Here is a 20,758-nt window from a genome sequence, read left to right on the forward strand (position 1 = left end):
GTCAGGGAATGTGAAATTCTAAAACTTGTTGAAAAATAAGCTCTTATCCAAGTTTGTTGAAATAATGTTTAGCCTATTTTATGTGAGGTAACAGTAAACATAGCATAACCATGACACCCATAACATAGATACCTTTAAAATTTTATCGTTCATGATAAAACGATGATAAATGGAGAGATTCCAGTACTGGTAGTTTTTGAAAGGTATGGATTTTCTTGTGCCTTTCTTTTTTTTTTTTTTTTTTTACTTATTGATGAATTGTCATGAGCTTTTTTAGCTGCAGAAGTCATCATATAGGAATACTGCCAATACATATATGGATGGTTCATCTTCAGTGATCTGGAAAACATGCTATTGTCACTACAATCATGAAGTTCCCAATGAGGTGGGAACCCTAATGGTGTGTCTGTACTGAAAGGTGCAGCTAGAGTCTGTTTGCATTTAAGACAGACAATTTTGCATGATCATCAGATCCAGATGATCTGACTTGTAATACAGGTCAGCAGTGGCTTAGTTGTTTGTATCACACATATTTTTATCTCATCTGATGAACATGTGGAATTCTCTGATTTTTCTCAAAATTGTAATGAAGTGGGTTTTTTTGCCACTGGAAGTTTATGCTGAGAAAGTTTAAGAATGGTGTAGAAGTATAAAATCAGTACTAAATACTGGACAGGTAAAATTATCTACTGTATTGCTCATAAGTGCATTTGCCCCTTCTGTCCTTTAGCCTTTCAGCATGCTTAAAAAAGGAGAAACAAATTTACAGAAACAATTGCATACAGGTTTAAAAAACCCCCAACATGTTTCTCTGGTCTGAAGCTTCGTATCAGGTTTTATTTTGGTCTTAACTGTTGTTATTCCAAGTTTTGTTAAGGAGAGAAGTGCAAGCTTATTAAGTCTAACAGCTTTTCAAAGCAACAAGCTATGGCTTTATTAAATTTGCAGAACTGCTGCTTGGCTGCTAGTTATCAGATGTTTTGCTGTAAAGGTGAACTGGTAATGTTTTCCTTCATCTGTGCATAACTTTGGAGTTAAGTTACTCCTAGAGTTTCATAATTTAAAATGTTATTTATGCAAAATCTTGAATGATTGGCAAAAGATGAGTTCGTATGAAGTCTGGGAATGTCACACACAATTGAAGGTGAAAGAAGGCTTGAAGATAACTGGGTGTTCTCTAGCCTCTGGAAGAACTATAGTGTAGTACACAACTGTTGCTTTATAAGAGTTGGACTCATGTATAGTAATTCCAGTGGATGATCATGACATATTTGTGAAGAGAGCCTATATTTAGTGGCCTTTAGACTACAGAGAATTTCTCCTCTTGGTCTGCTTGCCACTGCGCCTGTTTGCATGCCCAGCCAGCAGTGAGATTCAGTACATATTCCCAAGATGGCATTATACATAGGGTATGGTGGCCACACAGACAGTCACAGAGAAAAAACATTCCCTTTACTGGCACCATGTAAAAACACAGATGGTACTGAGGTGACTAAGAATACAAACAGCTTGATAAAGTTCTTCTCCAGCTGATGAGAATTGTACGTTTGCTAGTGAAACACGTGCACCAACTCTCTCCTGATTGACAGGCTTATGAACATTCACTGACTGAAATACTAATACAGAATCTACATTCATCCAACACTGGTGCCTAGGTCTGAGGTCTCTTACTTGATCGCTGGCTTAGGCCTTCGTCTTTCCAGGTACAGGTCTGCTTATAGTTGTCTGACTCTCAAGTTTCCTTGCACATCACACCTATGCAGAATAGAGGACAAAGTCACAAAGGAAATATTACAAGAAGGACTTAACGTAGGACAAACTGCAGTGAACAAATGCAGGGCTGTGCCAAACAAACCTGCTGTCTTGCAGCTTACATTAATGACTCCTTTTTGTGCTGCTTTCCTCTCCATTTTCTGTTCCTTGTTCTGTCCTGATTCACCTTCCCTGCTTTTGGCACTTCCCGTGAATGTTCCATAAAAATGATTGCACACATCCACAAGTCCCTGCAGACATCCTAAAGTAGGTTTGTTCCTTCCCAGGAGACAAATGAGGATGTTGTTTACCACTTCTTATCTGTTCTAAAGTTCTGGTTGACCTTTTCAAGGCCATGTCTGAGTGGCTTCTTCTGTGGCCCATCAGTCAGTGGCTTAACAGAGATAATAGCAAAAACCAGAACTCTTTAACTCCTGTTCATTAGGTGCATTTCCTGTCCTAGTCTCATGCTGAAAGGCTACTATACAAATACCATCACAAAACTAGTAGCCTTACATTACAGAATCAGTTAGGTTGGAAGGGACCATAGGAGGTCATCTGGTCCGACCTCCCTCCTCAAGCAGGGCTGTCCTAGAGCACATGGCTCAGGATTGTGTCCAGATGGTTCTTGATTATCTTCAGTAAGGGAGAATCCATAACCTCTCTGGGCAGTCTGTTCCAGTGCACAGTCAACTACATAGTCAAGAAGTTCTTTCTCATATTCTGGTGGAACTTCCTGTGCACATTCCCCATATCCTTCCAATGTTGCCCATTGTCCAGCCCTGCTATTTCTCCTCACCTATTTTTACCAACAATGGTTCATAAAGTAAATGTATATATTTTTTCTAACTGTGGTTGCTTTATCAGCAATCAAGAAATGCAGTGCCTTTCACCTCAAAAAGGAAGGGGGACATCATTTGCTATGTACCTTGTGTGAAGAAGTTCTGCTCTTGGGGTACCAGGAATTTTCTTACTCACTGTATATGAGGTGCAGGGTGTTCAGATGCCCTACTGGTTTTCCTACTGCTTGCCTTTTTATGCATTAAGTCTTCTAGCTTCTTTAGTTTTTTTTGACTCATAAACATTTGACTCTATCTGCTTCTGGTCGAGAAAATGATGACTTTAACTCTGTCCTACTTTTTGACTGGACATGACTCTCTCAAACTCTTAAGTCATAAAGCTTGTAGCATAAATTGTAAATACCCGTAGACAATGACTTGAAAAAAAAGCCATTCTCATATTTCAGTTAATTTAGGTGCTCAGTAAAGTGCTGCCTTTTGCTACTATATTGGATTACACTGAGTTTTAGTTGGCATCCTGGTATTGCTAATGTTTAGTCAGAAGCAAAGGCATAACAACAGGACCAGACCAGAGCTGTTACATGCTATTGGCCAAAATAATCCACTCATGTGGAATAGGTATTCAAAATCCTGGAATACCCTTATATACGTTGAATATATATTTGTATGTGTTGCTCTAAAGTGAGTTAATCCACCTACTCTGTATGTATTCTGTGTATTTTGGTTTTGTTCCTGTGGGATGGTTGTTACCTCGAAACAGGTTTTAGTTTCAACTTTTATTTACCTCTGTTGGAATCTGTGTGATTGCTAACCTTCTGTGTTGCAGCTGCTCATTTTTTTTCACAGTAAATACTATAACCAGGCAGTGAAAAAAATTGGATATTCGCTTTCATTAATAACTGTCAAGATTTTCTAAGAAGAACAGGTGGCAATCTGAAAGTTTCTGTAGCATGTTACTATAAAATTTTACTTGATGTTTTCCATCTTGCCATAGTGCAACAGCACAAACAGCTTGAAGGAAATGAAAGCCCATCAAACCCGTGAATCCAATGTGCAGAGACAATTCACATGTAAGATTTATATGGGGTTTGAATAGGGAACCAACTTTGCAATTGTACGAAGCCTAAACCAGATGAAATATAACTTTTTATCCTGAAGGTGATTGTTGGCAAGTTTTCTGACAAGAAGACTCAGAAAAAAAATCAGTTTTCAACTCTTTAACAAGGTGTGGGTTATGCTGAAGTTTCAGTCATTTTGTGCCTTGTTACACTTAAATGTTAACCAATTTCAGGCTCTCAGTGTCATTTATGACAATGCATAATAATTGCAGATATGTGGATTACAGAAATAATTTGATGCAAAAAATGGTGCTTTTTTTCTAATCTGTAATGGATTAAATAATATTTTCAGTTAATGCTCTTAGCAAAAAATGAGAGATTATAGGGCATTAGTAGGATAGCAATCCCATTTGAAAAGTTAAACTCATATTTCAGCTGTGATTGTCTGCCCCAACTCAATAAATTCCCTATGCAACAAGCAACATAAAACATTGTCTTAAAACACTATATAAAAAGTCTTTCAAAGTGTTCATTAATTTAGTAAGTTCTCTTTTGTCCTCAAACAATAACATCAGTCCATTTGCTGTATCAGTGTATTCGGGTAATCAATAATCCTGTTATATTTGAACAATTTGTCATTTTTCATTGTTTGCACCAACATGTAAAAGGCTTTTAAGTTGCTGTTCTTCTGTTGAAAGACAAGAGTTTCTGCAGGTTACTCTTATGTCCTCTTTAGAGGTATCAGTTTTTATGTACTGGTGTAGTAATAGTACACATTAAAGAGCAATACTGCCAAAAGCAGTGAATTAGAAATGTCTGCTTGCTGTGTTTTTTAGTGATGAGGGAAGTTGAATATATTGCCTGGCAGTTTTCAGCCATGGTCTAGTACCAGTTTCTGAATAAAGAAGCCTCCACCAGCACAGGGAGCTGGGGCCATAGTTCCCCCATGGGGACTGTGGTGGCTGAGGTACATACAAGGAATTGGTAATTAGGTAACTGAGCTGGATGGAAACTGAAGGTAAAAAACAAAGACAAAAACTTCTCTCCCTTCCTACTGAGAATTTGCCTCAAAATTTAGGATTTTGGGGGAAGGGGAGAAAAAAAAGCAGCCTGTATTTTGCAGCTTTGCCTTATTTTCTCTGTAGAAATCCATCTTTCCAGGAACCTCTGTTTCCAGGAAAATGGATTTCTTTTCAATGAACATATCATATGAAAAATATTTGACATCTTTGGCATGAACTGAAAAAAACCCAACCCCACTGCACTTGACTGTAACATGACTTGAGACATTAAAATATGATGACTACTGCAAAAAGTCAGTTTCTTATGTGAGGTGCAGCCAGCCTTACAGCAGATTTTATCTGTCAGTTTAAAGCTTATAATTATTGTGTAGTCTTTGTGGTATGTGTTTCTGTAGAGCGAATAGTCCCAGAGGAGGTTAAATTGTTAGCCTCATTTAAGAAACAGTAGAGCCAGTAACTGGTTTATTTGAGAAACTATTTGTTGCTTGTTTTATTTTGTTTTATTTCTTAATTATTTTTTAATGGAAATGGGAACACTAGTTACAGTTTTCCAGAAGGAAACTTCAAATATTTATAACATTTTCTTAAATAAATGCTTAAACGTTTAGGGTACTAAATGGATCCTGTATGATACACAAGCTGCTAGATTAAATGTGATAATATACTCTGAAAAATTTATCTCTAGTAAGCTTTTAAAAATTTGTTACAGATGAGATGCAAATAACTCAGTGTTAGGATTTTGTAGCAATGTGTCTCACATCTAAATGCAGTCTTGAGTTTCTCAGTTGTAGATAAGAGAACTTTACTGCCTTATTTGCCACATCCAGTGCTGGAGAAAACCTATTAACAGTTACCGTTTGCCCTAGTGGCTGTTCCACGTGCAATGGGTCTTAGAGACAGATAGGAAAACCTCTCACCACCCTCACAGTAAAGAATTCTTTCCATATATCTAATCTAAATCTACCCTCTTTCAATCTAAAGCTATTACGCCTTGTCCTATCCCTACATGTCCATGTAAAAAGTACCTCTGTTCAGACCACTTGCTTGTGGAGTGAAAGACTTCATTCCTTGCACTCCTGATCCTTGATTTAATTAAGTGTGCATCTCTCATCAGTCTGAACAGGATTTTGAATGTGTGTCAGCTGAGATGCACCCACAGCCATTAGCTTGGTGCATTGCTAGGGTCAACAAGCTCTGGACAAGGCAAATGCCCATCTGGGGGATTATGACAATGTTACAAAATTCAGTGTGTCGGGGCGAGAATGTTTATTGCCTCCTCCCTCCCATGTAGCAACTTCAGGTATTGAATGCAGGAGATTTGAAAGAAGGTGCTTCTCACAAAAATAATTAAAATGTAAATCTTGTTACAGGGCATTGTACATATTAAACTATTTAGAGGAATTAAAGGATTGTAAGAATTTACAGAAAAGAAATCTACTACAAGCCACTGAAAACAATTGCACTAACTGGTTTATGAAATCCTGGTCTTGCAGATCACTGTGTGCTGAGAAAACTCCCTGAAAGATTGTTGCTTGTGTGTGTTTGCTGTCAGACAACATGCTAAGCAGTTGTCTGACTTGGTGCATCTTTTCTCAGATTATGTTCTTATTCCTTACTCACTTGCAACTGCTGTAATGTGGCAGTGGTGATGAACTGTTATCTAGAGAGTGTTTCAGTCTGTTCCTGAGGTGGTGCAGTATTGTCAACAGTGAGATCTTTATGTTGAAATGAATTCCTGGGATCTCAGATTCTCTTGTAGTCAGGCTGAAATCTTCACATTTGGAGCTAGTATAAAGCCTGTGTATGCTTGGCATGTGATTAAGTTAATCAGATGAGCCCCTAAGAGCCTATGGAGCTGCATTTAACTTGATTCAATGACAGGGCTAAAGTTGTGCAGTGTAGTTCAACATGAAAGCATGGATTAAGGGAACCAAAATAAACTTTCAGTTTGCTGGAATACCAGAATGTATCTCTGATTCTGCTATTTGTTGATTTAATCTGAAAGTGACCAAGTTAGATCTCTATAAGTATAAATAAGCTTCTTTCACTCTTTTTTGTATTACAAGTAAAATAATATAATAATTGAAAAAAACCCCCACACCTCGGTCTGCTTGGATTTTCCCTTCATGGTCAGAGTTGTTTTAAATTGGATTGTTATCATTAGAGACAAAGTATCAGTACATGTGGCACAGTCATTAAACTGTTTAAGAGGAGGAGAATAAACATGAGTTTCTTTTGTATCCAAAAATGCTTTCCTTTAAATGAAGCAAATATGGTTACATTGGATGAGATCATTCTGCCTAAGACAGGTGGCAGCCCTCAATCTTACGCTCCAGGTTAATAAAATTGTTCTTGATAATTCAAAAGTTTTCCAAGCGGGTGATGAAAGCAAAGGGATCAATTGAAATGCAATATTGAATGAACTTTCACAGTGGTTTAAATGAAATCTTTATTTTGTCAATTGCTTTTCTAGGAAACTTCTGTCATGGCATAGAACTCATGTCTTCTCTAATATTGCCAAGCTGTTCATGTCTTCATATCCTTCTGCATAGCACTTTTAAAAGTGATTATCATCTTCAGTGCTATGGTAAATGCAAATGTGCTGAAAACTGACCAACATACTGTTAATATTGTGAGGAACTCTTCAAACTGCTACCTTCAAAATGCTTATTTAAGTAGCCATTAAAATGTAGCATGTTCCATTCTTGGATGGAGAGCTTCAGGACATAACTAGAGAAAGGAGCATGAAGAATTTGTTGTCTGAACTCCCTTGAACTGACTCAGGGTTTCTTGCACCCAGAAAAGAATTGGAGTATTTTCTGCACCATTCTGTATTACTTCAGAACATGCTTCCCTGTCAGTCTGTTTTGGAGAGATCTCCCCATTTAAGGCCCTCTTAAAAAAAAAAAAAAAAAAAAAAAAAAAAAAAACCCCAACCCAATAAAACCCCCACCTAAAATATCTTCTTGGCAATTTCAGTTTAATAAATTTGTCGTCAGGTCATACTTTTTCTCCATCTGAAAGACATGCTGAGCAAAACCAAACAATATTAGCAAGACCATGCAAGAAGTGACTTTTAAGTAAGTTTATTCTTACAGAATTATTATGGTATTAGCAGTAGGAGTCAAGACTTTCTTTGATTCCATAGCTATGAAGAAGTTAAGAATTGCAATATCAGATGTTTAATTGCATATAAACACAGTTGCTTGATCCACAGTATCATGCTTTTATTTTTTAAAGCTTCTTCAAGATAATACAAGAAAAAGTAGTAAAACTTTGCTCTGCTTTAAAAAAGAACAACATATATCTGTAGTATGTTTATTCCTTGGAGACACTTGTCAAACCAGCTTCAAAGACAAAAGCCAAGTAAAGACTACTGTAGATACATAGTAGGAACTTAATGATACATTCCAACAAGACCAGTCAATTCAAAGCTTGTGGTTATAATTGAAACTAGTAATAGAAACAAGGCTGGAGATGGCTATTGCATTACAGATGACAGTACCTTGCTGCAGCAGGGTCTCTATTTGTTTTTCACATCTCTGTGTGCCACTAAACCATATCTGTCAAATGAGCAAAAACATCTGATGAGTGTTCTGTAAAGTAATTCAACTAAACTAGGCTGCTCAGACACTGGTACTGAGCTTGAATAACTTCAGAATAGTTAAAAAATAATAAATTATTGGCTGGTAATAAGTTAGTACAAAGATGATTTAAGATACAAGAAAGATAGTTCAGCTGTAGTCTGATTTTCCTCAGGCTGTCTATTAGATTCCTGGAAACTGACTGACTTACTTGTATATGAGATATCTTTTAGTCATTTCATAGCCTTTACTTACCCAAATCAATTCTCTTCATCAGGACAGTTAGATGCCAGCTGAGGTAAGCCACTTTACACTCTGCAGCTCTCCTGCTAATGAAAACATCAGCAGTGAAATATGTGCCAGGGAAGTGGATGTGAGTTCTTCAGAAAGCATCTGCTGCTTGCTTTAACAGCTGTCCTGTGCCTTCAAAGGCAGCAACCACTGGGAATGGCGTGTCCCTTTGCTGCTTATTTTGCATTTCTCAGTGTAACTCAGGTACAAGAGCTGGGAATGCAGGACAGCTTAATAAAAACAATTGTCAAAGACAAGCAAAGCAGGGTGGGAGGAACTGCAGAAAAGGACATTTTTTTGGTCGTGAGTTCATTCACCATGTTGCAATTTGATGTCTTCATTGTATAGTATCATGCTAATGTGCTACTACCTAAATATGCTTTGGTCTGTTGTGATTGTGACTGACACAGTTGTTTCAGTTAAAGCTAGCACTGTTTCTACTGCTTATAATATTGAAAAACTAATTTGCTGTACTGGATCCACTTCTGCTCTAATCAAAATGTAAACGTAGACAAGCACTTACACTATTTATAAAGCATTTGTACTTTCTGCAGAAAATGTATAGCTTATTATGATACAAATAGAGAAAGTTAAAATGATTTTACACAACTGAATTCATTTTTAAAATCTGCACTTTAAAAATGTTTCTATTAAATAGTACCTTCTAAGTGAAGTTTAAGAAAAGTTATGAGATGTCAGTAATTATTCAGGGCTATTAGCACTGCTTTTGCAGGTACAGAGTGCCCATAGTGTGGTCTCTTATTTCCATGCAAAAGGACTTTTAAGAGAACCACTGGTAACTGAGTTCTGCAGGATGCTCTCTGAGTGTAGTGCCTGATAATTGCAGCATGAAGAATTGATTTTATGAGCCAGGAATCCCAGAGTGAAAGTGTTATCAGGATTGCTAATAGCCCAATCTGAGTTTGAGATAGCCATTATCAGAAGTTGTTGTTCCTCGTGAGTTCTCATCAGAGCTGTTTTGTCAGGTCAGACTTCCGTAATGATGGTTTCTATTTATAGCAATATTTTTGTTTTGATATATGTACCACAATCAGACCCTTTAATGATTTATGTTTTTTTAGTATTGGCAAGAGTACAGGCTCTTAGAGGCTTCAAAAATGCTGAGAATTCTGGATCACATTAAGTAAAATGCTTATCATGCATATTTGGTAGGGCCAGTTAAAATATTTAAGTGCTTTGCTCTCCCTGGGTGCTGTGCCACAACCCTGGTTATAATGGGGTGAGATATGAATGGGGCATTGAGGTAGGGTATGTACAGGGTATGTACAGGCTTGGCTAAACTCAGTAAAAGAAAAAGAAAAGAAGAAATCTGAACTGTAAATTTTATGGTATGAGAAATTTTATGCTTCAGAAATTTGTGTTGCCAGAGTTAGGGAAAAATAAAATGAATGAGAAAGGTATCTGATAATAAAAAATGAAAGGAAGAAAATGGGTAGTATGGGGGATGATTTGGTTTGCTGTTTGTTGGGGATTTTTTAAGGAACATTACTAGTTTTGAAAAAAAATTGAATATTTGCAATGATGAAAGTTATTATACATTCTTGTTTTCAGAACAACCATGTATGTATTTGTTTAGCCTTATATATACTCTGTTTAACTTTTATCTAAAATTTAAAACTTTTTTGAAAACAGTAATGAACTAAAGTTATGTTTTGTCAGTACCAGTTACTGTCAGCAAACAAAGTTCTAAGGCCATGGGATATTGTTTTGCATATTTCAAAGGCTGATAATCTAATTGTAAATCTAAAATACAGGGGATTATATTGCAGAGTGAAATTCTTCCTTCTGTAATGCACTCTGACTTCTAGTGCACCCTCAAACCATTTGCTGGATGCAAACTGCTTGAAACTCATAGCAGTAGAAAGACTATTCAGATTTTTCTCATCTTGATTTTTCCTTTCTTTGACAGTGACTTGTTATCTTCCAATTATGTGGAGATTCACTATGAAGATGGAAAACCAAAGTTTTCTAAGGTATTGTGTTCTTAAATTATGTCAGAATTGTCTTTCTGAGGGAATGATGCCAATAAAATGTTAAAAAGAAAAGATGAATATTTTGCAAATCTTAAAAGCACCAGAAGTCTTTTCCCATATATACAAGGTAGTTGTGATCTCATCTTGTAAGGATATCTCAGTAATACAAGAGGAATTGTACAAAAAAGAAAGCTGTGTTTTGGGGTGAGGAGTAGGTATTTGTAGGTGGTAGTGGTAAAGATGATCCAGTTACTGCCAGAACAATTACATCTTGTAAAATGTAGGAGGTGAAGGGGTTGAAGTCACCATCAGATTAGTCTTCATTAATTATTTATGTGTCCTTAGCAGAAAGTGCAAGGAGAAGGGATAATGGTAATGTAAGACATTGAAACAAACCAAAAAAAATTGCAGTGACTTTTTTTTTTTTTTTTTTCAAGAATTATACAGTCATGAAACAGAAAATGAAAGACTTACTGAAACCTTAACCTCTGGAGTTATTACAAAGTCAGCATATTGCTTGACGTCCGATTAATTACGTTTGTCAAACTCACTCCCAAACTGAATCCAGTGCCATAGGCTATTGATGCGAAGGCAGATTAAAGTTACGCGAGGTAGTTCAGCCCTAAGGGAACCAGATCGGTTTATTTTGTTTCTTGTAGTAAAAAAATGAGGACTGGTAGGTTCCTAGGAAGGTTATAACCTATATTTTTGGGGAATTGCTTTTTTCATATTTGGTATAAATGCCAGAATATTTGTTGTGAATTTACTACATGTGAACTATATGTCTATTTAGAGTGAAGGCAAGCAAGCGTTCCAGTTGCACTTATGCCTTCAGAAAGTCAGGACTGTTGTTTGTCCAAGTATGAGGTGTCTAGTTTATTATTTGGCCTTGTTGTAGAGAATTTCATATAAAATAATACATCACAGATAAGGGTGGAATTAAACAATTACATTGCAGTATAATTATTGAAATATGCTCTTTTGTTTTCTTCCACTGAAGAATAAAAATAGTTTCATGTAACATGCAAAAGAAATTGCTTCATTAAGACTCAGTACTCTGCAGAATAGGCAAAAAAGCTAAATGATGCAAGAAAACAATTCCCTCTGGCATTTAGACAAGCTCATGCAATTGTCAGCTGCAGCACTAGCATTGAGCACTGCGGTTGCTGAATCATGAATCTGACTGGAAAATTATATTAGAACTTCAGACTCAGCAAATGGGCTACCTTTGCATGCTGCAGTAACTTGAGAGCCAAACTTCCTAGCGGATGTTTTCTGAATTGTTTTATTTAGAAGCAATAATAGAGCTCCTGTGGTCACATTAATCTGTAAAAAGCCTAATTAGAGGTTCAGAAAATATACACAATGTGCATGGGAGGTCAAGTAAGAACTTTGTCCTGGTCTTTTGCGGTGTCTTACACTAATTTTTAGGTCTAAGTAAGTAAAAGATTGTTTTGTTTCCTGATGTGGATCTAAAGAAGTGAAATCTTAATGCAAAGTATTTACTGTATTTTCTAGAAAGGAGTAGTTTATTGCAAGAGTGACTGAAGAACAAACAGCAGTTTCTTTACTTGGATGATCATCTTTTCAAAAATCATTCTTGAAAAGCTTTGTGTGAGAAAGATAATAAAAATTTAGCTGTGGTTTATGCAGTCTCACTGATGGAAAGGTGAATACACAGTGTTTGCTTTCTGTGTAGTGCTTTGATTTAATTATGCACAATAGCCCATTAGGAATTTCATCCAGAATCTGAATAGCTCATTAAATAAGATGCAACATGGAAATAATACTGTGCATAGATAGGCAAAGAGCATTTATTTTCTGGGTACCTACTTAGCTCAAGGAGAGTATTAACAAGCGCATTGAACCCCTTCCTTATGCAATATACTTGTGGGAGTTCAGGTGACATGACAAAAGAATTAAGAACATTTTTATGATGAATGATAGGATTTTAAAATAATGTGTGAGAGGCAGCCACACTTCAGGGTTTTCAAGAAATTTTTTTGAGAATACTTTAATCTTTAGTTTAGCTGGATTTATTGCTGATAGAGAGTGAAGACAACTCCTTAAAGGAGGTAAACTGGTATTGTTAGTGTTAGATCTTTTTTCGCCTTGGTTTTAAGCAACAGACATTAAATCCAGGTAATTTTGTGTGTGATTGTTTGTTTTTAAACATTATTAGGGGGGAGAGCATTGTTACTACCATGGAAATATCAGAGGTATCAAGGATTCCAAAGTTGCTGTTTCAACTTGTAATGGACTTCAGTAAGTGCATGTTCTCATTTTTCAAACAGGGCCATGAACTAATTATTACTCTTTAATATTATCTCTTCATATGTGAGGGACTGAAACTCTACAGGCCCAAAGATTTTGATGTTTTGAAATGGCAGTACCAGCTATGCCAAACTGCTAGCATTTCTTTTTACTATCATTGGAATTAGTGTTTTGATGCTGTCTCATGAAACTTTTGAATATAGTAAGTGAAAATAAATATTTCCCCAGATGACTTAATATGGTAAAGGATAAATAGGAATTGCACTTTAGCAGTTTGCATGTTCAGTATTCATGTATGATTCTGTCAGCCAATAGAAAAATTGATCTTTTTGTTAGCTTGTACAAGGTAAAAATATAAGACATTAGTCCTTACTAGAATCAGTTACTGTGAAGTGCAAATCAGGTGTTGATTATATTCTGCATGCTACATGTGTATCTTGGGACTCTTTCTTTCCAAGGTCAAATCTTTATTCTTTTTGGTACTTTATCATTGCATTGCCATTACATTTAATGTTAGTTCATTAAAATGTGCCTGATATCTTAAAAGGAAAAAATCTGAGCTTTAGCCACATATGCTAGTAATGAATATACATGGAATTTATTTTAATATTGATCAGGTTTTTAGTCCTAAGATTGGTTTTGTCTCATCAAAATTCATAAACTGGAGTCAAACTAGTTGCTTTGTAATCCTAAATATCGCTTCTTTTTCTCCATGTTCTAGTGGCATGTTTGAAGATAGTACTTATTTGTACTTGATAGAACCAATGGATCTGATCCACAGTGAAGTAAGTTTATTTTATTTAGTTTATTTGATTTGGGAGAGTGCTCAAGGAATAGCAAATAAAAGTATTAGAATAAATCAATATATGAGTCAAGTGTCTCATGCATTCATATGAAACCCAGAAATATTTTAAAACACTTGATTGGAATTTATTTAAGGGAGGAAATATGTAAGTATGATTTACCTATGATTTTTCTCTGCTTTTCTTTAATCTTTTTTTTCCTACTTATTGTGGATCATTTAAATGCTGTGTGTAGACTAATAAGACTAAGTAATGTTGGTTTTCATCTGTGGGAGGAAGATTTCAACCAGATATATTCTCTCCAATTTGATTTATTGGAATAAATGATCCTTGTTATCTAACACTAAGGCTTTTAAAGGACTTTTTTTTCACGTAATCTCAAAGACATCTGCAATACTTCAGTTTTGTAGGGTGGTAAATGTGCAGAAGCAGAGAGGCTCCATGATTTGCTCAGGACTGCAAATAGATTGCTTCAAATTAGTACTATCCCAAATTAGTGCTATGGTTGCTTGCATTTTAGGGAAAAAATAATAAAAATTATAAACATTGAAAAAAGTGCAGCATTTTTCACTTGACATTATTAATTAGAAGAAAAATTCACATATTTTTCTTACCAGGAAAGTAAAAGTAGGCCACATATCATCCAAAGAACTTATGGAACACAAGCCTTCAAGCAGTTGCAGGACCTTGGTATGTTTTTACTTATGAGTTTTTCAATATTGGAAATAATTGCATATATAACTTGAAAAATTTGAGTATCAGGCTAATAGTCTATATAAAATTGCTGATTATTTAGAAAAACTTGAAAAATAGATACTAACCTGGCATTTTTTCACAATTATTGCAATGGAATCTAGATTTTTCAAAAAGAGAGATTTTAATCCACAAAGACCTGTATTTAGCTTTCCTCTGCAACTCACTTAATTCAATCAGTGATATTAATGCTACTGAGGACACAGGATAGAAGAAAGTGTAGAGTCTAAGCCCGGGTCACAATCTCTTTGCCTCTCCTTGCATGCTTTAGTTCTAACTTCAAGATTTCTAAATTACTTGAGTTTTGATATGGGATATTTTATGTATTTAAAAACATGAACTTTTCAATAGAAAAAGTGGTTCTAATTTTGGTGATCTTAATCTACTTTTGGTTGGATAGTGTACATAAGTAGTTTAAAATAATGCCATGAAATTCTTAAATTGTGATTTGTACAGAGACTGACTCTAGTTCTGAATGGCCCTTTCTGTCTGAACTGCAGTGGCTGAGGAGAAAGAGAAGAAAGAGAGCAGTGAGTAGAAGTGTGACTCTGAGTTAAGACCATTAAAAAAACCAAACCCATACCCATTAATTTCTGTATTTTTTAGTGTCAAGAGAATATAGACTTTAGGAAATTGTCTTTAGTAGCTTAATATTGTCACACAAGGATAAAACAAGATTGTTCTTTAAAAGTAGAATATTTGGAGAAAAGTTGATAAACTTTCTAAAGTGACAGCAATACTATGCATCAATTAAATGAAAATTTAGTAGTGAAAATGAGTTTAGAATTTTAAATTTTGGGTCTGATTGAAGATAAAGAATAATTTTGAATGAAATCTTGCTACTTTGTAGATATCTGATTTTTTTTCATTTGGCTCATTAAGTAGATGATTAAATCAAAAATTTAAATGAGGTCACCCAGAACTGGGTTACTGAGAGGACATAAGTGGGCAGTCCTCCTGATCTTCACATGCTTGTGTGTCAGGGAAATAACTGAGTTAAAGAAGACTAATCTCTATTTCTTCACTGAGTTACACAATCTACAGCATGTTTTTGAGGGCACATCTGCTTTTAGTTACTTCCTTCCTCATTAAATCTGTGATGAATAGAGGAGGGAAGTAGTGGTGGTGGCTGTGCTGGACCAAAAAGAATAGACCCTGAACACTCTTAATGATGTGACTCAGATTCTCTGCCAGTGTCTGTCGTAACTCACAAAGTTACTGGAGCTATGGTTCTTTACCCTAGTTGAATGTCTGACCCAGTTTTTTACAGGTTTACACGCCCTACATAATATGTATGTAATGTGTATATATAATATAAATCAGCTGCAGTTATCTTTGAAAATCACTACATCTTCATGATTTCTCAAAGAATTTTTTAATCCATCAGATATCTCGTGGTGTCTTTGAAGAAATGAAATACTTGGAGCTCATGATAGTCAATGACCATAAAATGGTAAGCATGTCAGCTCAGTGGGAATATTCCTTTGGATGATAATTTGTAGGTTGATGTACAGCACTGTGCTGCATCAGCTACTTTTGGCTCAAGTATTTGGTTTATCAGCAGCTATTAACATTTGTACTGTAAGAGACCTAATGAAGCTGAATGTTACCTAAGATTTTCTATGGCAGTTATATGCTCAAAATACATCTCTGAAGTACTTTGGTGTCATCTGGATAATTTAATATAACCAACAAAGAAAAGCAACAAAACATTTACCAAACACACTGAACATTCTAAAATTACACCCTCTCCTTAAAGTTATAACGAAAGAGGTCAGAACTTCTTACTTGGAGTTTAGTTTTACTAACTTAAATTTTAATTCAGTAAAACATATGGCCAAAACTATCTCATTGTTCGTCCTGGCTATTCTACACTTATCAACAGCATTCATAATGATTCAAATAGAGAGCTCATTGCATCTCTCTACTGCATGTTTTTCCAATGTTTTATGTTGTTGTGGGCAGTTTTGTCAACACTGAAAGATAATTTTTAAGAGCCAGGAATAGCAGATATCAGAACAGGATGCAGTATTTTGTACTTGTTCCAATGCTGTATAGACAGATAATATACCATTCCCTCATATGTCTCATAAATCATACAAGTAGTCTGGGCAAAAATAGCCTATGTAACTAGTGTTAATTCAGCAATGTGGAGGGAATTCAAGTGGGAGAAAATTCCTTGAGCTGTTTTGTTTGTAAAACTACCTGGTAGGAAACTATTCTGAGTGTTCAGGTGTTCGTTCTTTAGAGGTAGGGCACAGTAACTGAAGTTGTAGCCATTTTGCTATCTTGTTTGACATCTGTGGTTGATGTTTCTTATGAATAGATAATATTTCTATGTCTGTTTCCTCTGGCCTCTTTTATTACAGACATGCTTGAAGGACAACCACTACACTTGTTACAGACACTAACTGTTGTCTCCTCTCATGCTCTATTTCTTAGAAATTTAGACCAAAGATGTTTTGTTTCAGAGTTCTTAGTGACTCAGAAGCAGATAATAATTCTTTCCAAGGAATAAAGTGGATATACTTAAGGATGTGTTCACATTCAGGAGCCACAGCCTGCCAGTCCAGGAGCTCACAAAATGTGCTTTCAAGGTTTTCTGCTTACCAGGAGAGGGCAGGTTTCCTCTGCAGCAAGAGTCTGTTGGAAATAGTATCTCAGACTTCTTTGACTGGTGTATTAAGTGGTTAATATTATGTATTTTTACAACATTTTCATTTCCTGTAGCACTAAAGAAACAGTTGAACATATTTAATTAGGTCATTGCACTTTTTACTGGCTTAGATTAATTTCTGTTTTAGGAACTGTGTTTAAACACATTATGTGGTATGTTGCTATTGATTTTAGCATTTCAGTACTTTTATGAAAACCAAGAACATTTTCCAAAGCATATTATTTTGCTTTCCACTTCTGGAAAGGCTTGGGATTGACTCAAAACAAAAAGACAAAGTCTTTCCTGCTCCCCCATTATTGTGGTTCCCTAGGGAGCAGAGTTGTGTGAAATGAGTTATCTTTTCAGTGTACATCCTAATTCCCTACTAGCACTGTACCTGAAAGTGCCTGGTTTTGAGAATAGCTACAGGGGAGTTGGTCTTTGAAAACCTCTATTGTAGGATCTTGTGTGCTAAAACCTGCTGTGGTTGTGCTAAAGCACTGTGGAACTTAACAGTGAATAACTGCATATGTAAAAAAAAATGATCTTCCAGCAGTCAAATGAGTAAGAGCCATCATTAAGTTTGATGAACTTCTTTTCATTTCTATGGCACTTTGTCAATGTAAAACTAAGTTGCTTGTGCAAAAATAAGTGGAATTTAAAGGGATGGATAATTTCATATCTAGTAATGTATGTCATGTGTGTGTACTTTCAATTTCAGAAACAGCTTAATTTTAAAATCATATATGTTTCCAGTGTTACTTTCACCTTTGCACCAAGCAGAATTCTGGAAAACAGTGGATTTATCTGTTTTGCAATTCTAATTTGGGAAGGTAGTTAATAATCTGAGTTATATGATGAGACTAACTACGCAATTGCTCAGAAAAGAGTTAGACCTTCTTGTTTCAAGGCCCCTTTTGAAGTACTATGTTTCATAGTGGGAATAGCTGACACTTTCATGGAACCTGATAATGTTTGCTTGTGAGGTGAGAGATTTGTTGCCTTTAACCAGTAGTTGAAATAGAAAGAGTTTTTTGCTGAAGACTTTTTGTCCTCTTTGTTCTAAGCAATTTTGTGTTCCTTTTCTGTGACATTCTGAAGGCTTACTTTTCCTGTCTGCAAATCATATTGTGTAATGTAATTTTGATTTATAATTTTACAGTTTATTGAAAGTCATGAATTCGTGTTCGGATACCATAGCTGCATCTTTAGGTTTGTCTTGAAACAGTAGGGACTTGTGGGGCAGGATGAGGAAAGACATGAAGCCATTATAATGACATGCATAGAAACTAGGAAGCAGAACTTGTAATACATCTCATCTAAGTCTATAAAAATAAAAAAAATATTGAAGTTAAAGCTTAAGATATTCAGCTTAACTCTTCTTGCATTCTAACACGTGTTTACTTTCACCATGCATTCCCTCTTTCATTTTGATTTTTGATGTAACTGATGCTACTTACCATAAAAGTCTTGTGCTATTGTAGAGAAAGGATGCCTTTGCAAAGAGCTGTACACAGGACAAGGGGTAAATGCTTCATCTTCGTATGTTATAATTAGAGTCTTGCAATGTGGCTAGTACAGTCTGATACGTAACTCATCTGGTTAAGCACAGTTTTAATGTGTACAGTATTCTCTCAATTTTGAGCTCATGTTTATCTTCAAGTTTACCTGTAATTTTGTCTCAAACACTTGAATTCTGATTCTAAATACAGTATTTTTTGTGGCTAAATGCTTCTTTTCCAGATGTGAAAGGCTGTCTAGCATGCATGGCTTCCTTTATCTTCCAGGGATTCTTGAATATGAGAGATAGGCTATAATCTGAAAAGCTTGTTGAGTTTTTTCCCTTACTCTTTCTTAAAATATTAATTTTCCTTTCATGCTGTAAAAATAAAGAATTAGTAATAAATATTTAAGTTCTGTGTTCTACTTTCTTTTCTCCTTTCAGTTCAAAAGGCACCGTTCTTCAAATGCATACACAAACAATTTTGCAAAGTCTGTGGTAAACCTTGTAGATGCTGTAAGTATCAATGTTTCCTCTGAACACTGGCTTTAGTTCAGCACTGTGTTAAAAATGTTAACATTTTCAGATAGTTAACATTTTCAGATACCAGGATAAAAAAAACAAATGTCAGCTATAAAAATTACATTTGGAAGTGCATTTCCAGTGCCTCTGCAGAAGAATAGCCTGGGGTGAATGTATAAGAAACCACCAGATTATCCATGGCATTTTTCTCAAAACTTGCAGCTGCCAGAGGTTTGCCTGTGGCAGGGGTGATTTCAAACTTAAAGGAGACTTCAGTACCAGTCACCAATTAAGAATGAGATTTAATCAAGTTTAGATTTGTGAAACAAATCTAACTACAAGTGATTGAAACTGTGAGTATAGTTCACAAAGTATGCACATATCTATTGGGAGAAAAAGAGAGCATGAGTAAAAATTCTCCTTTATAAATCTGTATTTATAGCTTGAAAACATACAGAATCCCACTGCAGTGCATCATAAATTGGTGGAAGTGACACAGATACCCTACTTGTATCTGTGACTAAATTTAGAACAATTTTCTATACAGTGTATAAACTAAAAGTAATATTTGTGGTAAAATTCGTGGGCAATTCTCTTTTTGATATAGATACAATGACGATATACATTTCAGAGCTCTGGTTGTAGTGAAAACAGGATAGATTCTCTAGTAAGGCTACCAAATTGCTGACTCTTTGATACCAATAGAACTGAGTGATATAATCCAGTGCAAAACATTGTCAACAGTTTGTTTGGCTCAGAGGAAGAAATACAGTATTTGTTCTTGCATTTAAAATATACTGTATGTATATTGAAAATCTAGGTGAATATATTTATAATACATGAAATGCTGGAACTGTTTTGGAATATTTTTTTGTAATGGTCTGGAAATGCTAGTAGTCTAAAGAAAAGCTCCTAGAGCAGACAAAAAATATAAATAATTGATATAATATTTCTGCAATTTATATTGGACAGTCCCAAAGGAAATGTGGCACATTTATTTTTTCCTCATCTGATCATCATTTATTTGTATTTCTTCTGTATTTTAACAAGTGTTATTTCATCTGTCCTTCCTTTTGCTGACTATTCTGTCTGGTTTTCCATTTTTCTTTGCTCTGTGTACATGCAGAAACATTCAGCTTCAGTCCAGTGTAGAATTCAGTTCCCTCATAGAGATCTTACGAAATGACATCTTATCTTTAAATAAGGCATGAAAAGGAGCAGGAATTTCTTCCTTGTTATTCTTGTTACTCCTTTGTGTCCATAAGGAATGGGCTATATTTCTTATTGATTTATTATTTGAAAAAGGATATTGGCTGTCAGAAGATTTCACATTCTCTGCCCCCTCTTCCATTCTTTCCTTCCTGTTTGCTTCAGGAAAGACAGTTTTCCTCTCAGCAAACAGAAGTAAAGACTTTACTGATCCCATATGTAATTTCAGGGGGCTTCTGTGTATGTTCTCAGCATGTCTCCTCAGGTTGAAGCAGGATAATACTCTTTTCCTTCAAAGGTCTTGGGCAAAGTGGACCTTATCTGGTTGCTCTCGCTTGCTCCTATATTTATTGTTTGGGTTTTTTTCTAAGCTGAATATTATACATTGGCTTTTTAGTAAGGAAAATACTGCCGTGATACAAAAGCCTGTCTATCTAGTCAGGGTGGATGAGGAATGCATCTTTTGTAGATCTGCAAGTTCTGCCTAACCTTAGTTAATAAAATTTGACATTTTTGGACCTGAACCTAAAGAGAGCAGC

At 35.5% G+C, this 20,758-nt stretch overlaps 1 protein-coding gene across 1 annotated transcript in view; it reads left to right on the plus strand.

Annotated features, from left to right (window-relative positions):
* ADAM23 (ADAM metallopeptidase domain 23) overlaps window positions 1-20,758 on the plus strand; it is a gene marked incomplete at its 5' end in the record, with an annotated part of 55,292 nt that overhangs the window by 1,427 nt on the left and 33,107 nt on the right. Inside the window, 7 exons of the mRNA XM_009076707.1 lie at window positions 10,438-10,501; window positions 12,684-12,766; window positions 13,497-13,560; window positions 14,196-14,268; window positions 14,788-14,861; window positions 15,719-15,784; window positions 18,933-19,004. Of these exons, the coding sequence (XP_009074955.1) occupies window positions 10,438-10,501; window positions 12,684-12,766; window positions 13,497-13,560; window positions 14,196-14,268; window positions 14,788-14,861; window positions 15,719-15,784; window positions 18,933-19,004 (496 nt within the window). The remainder of the gene's footprint in view (window positions 1-10,437; window positions 10,502-12,683; window positions 12,767-13,496; window positions 13,561-14,195; window positions 14,269-14,787; window positions 14,862-15,718; window positions 15,785-18,932; window positions 19,005-20,758) is intronic.

Source organism: Acanthisitta chloris, unplaced genomic scaffold (assembly GCF_000695815.1).
Source record: "Acanthisitta chloris isolate BGI_N310 unplaced genomic scaffold, ASM69581v1 scaffold25276, whole genome shotgun sequence".
Classification (NCBI taxonomy): domain Eukaryota; kingdom Metazoa; phylum Chordata; class Aves; order Passeriformes; family Acanthisittidae; genus Acanthisitta; species Acanthisitta chloris.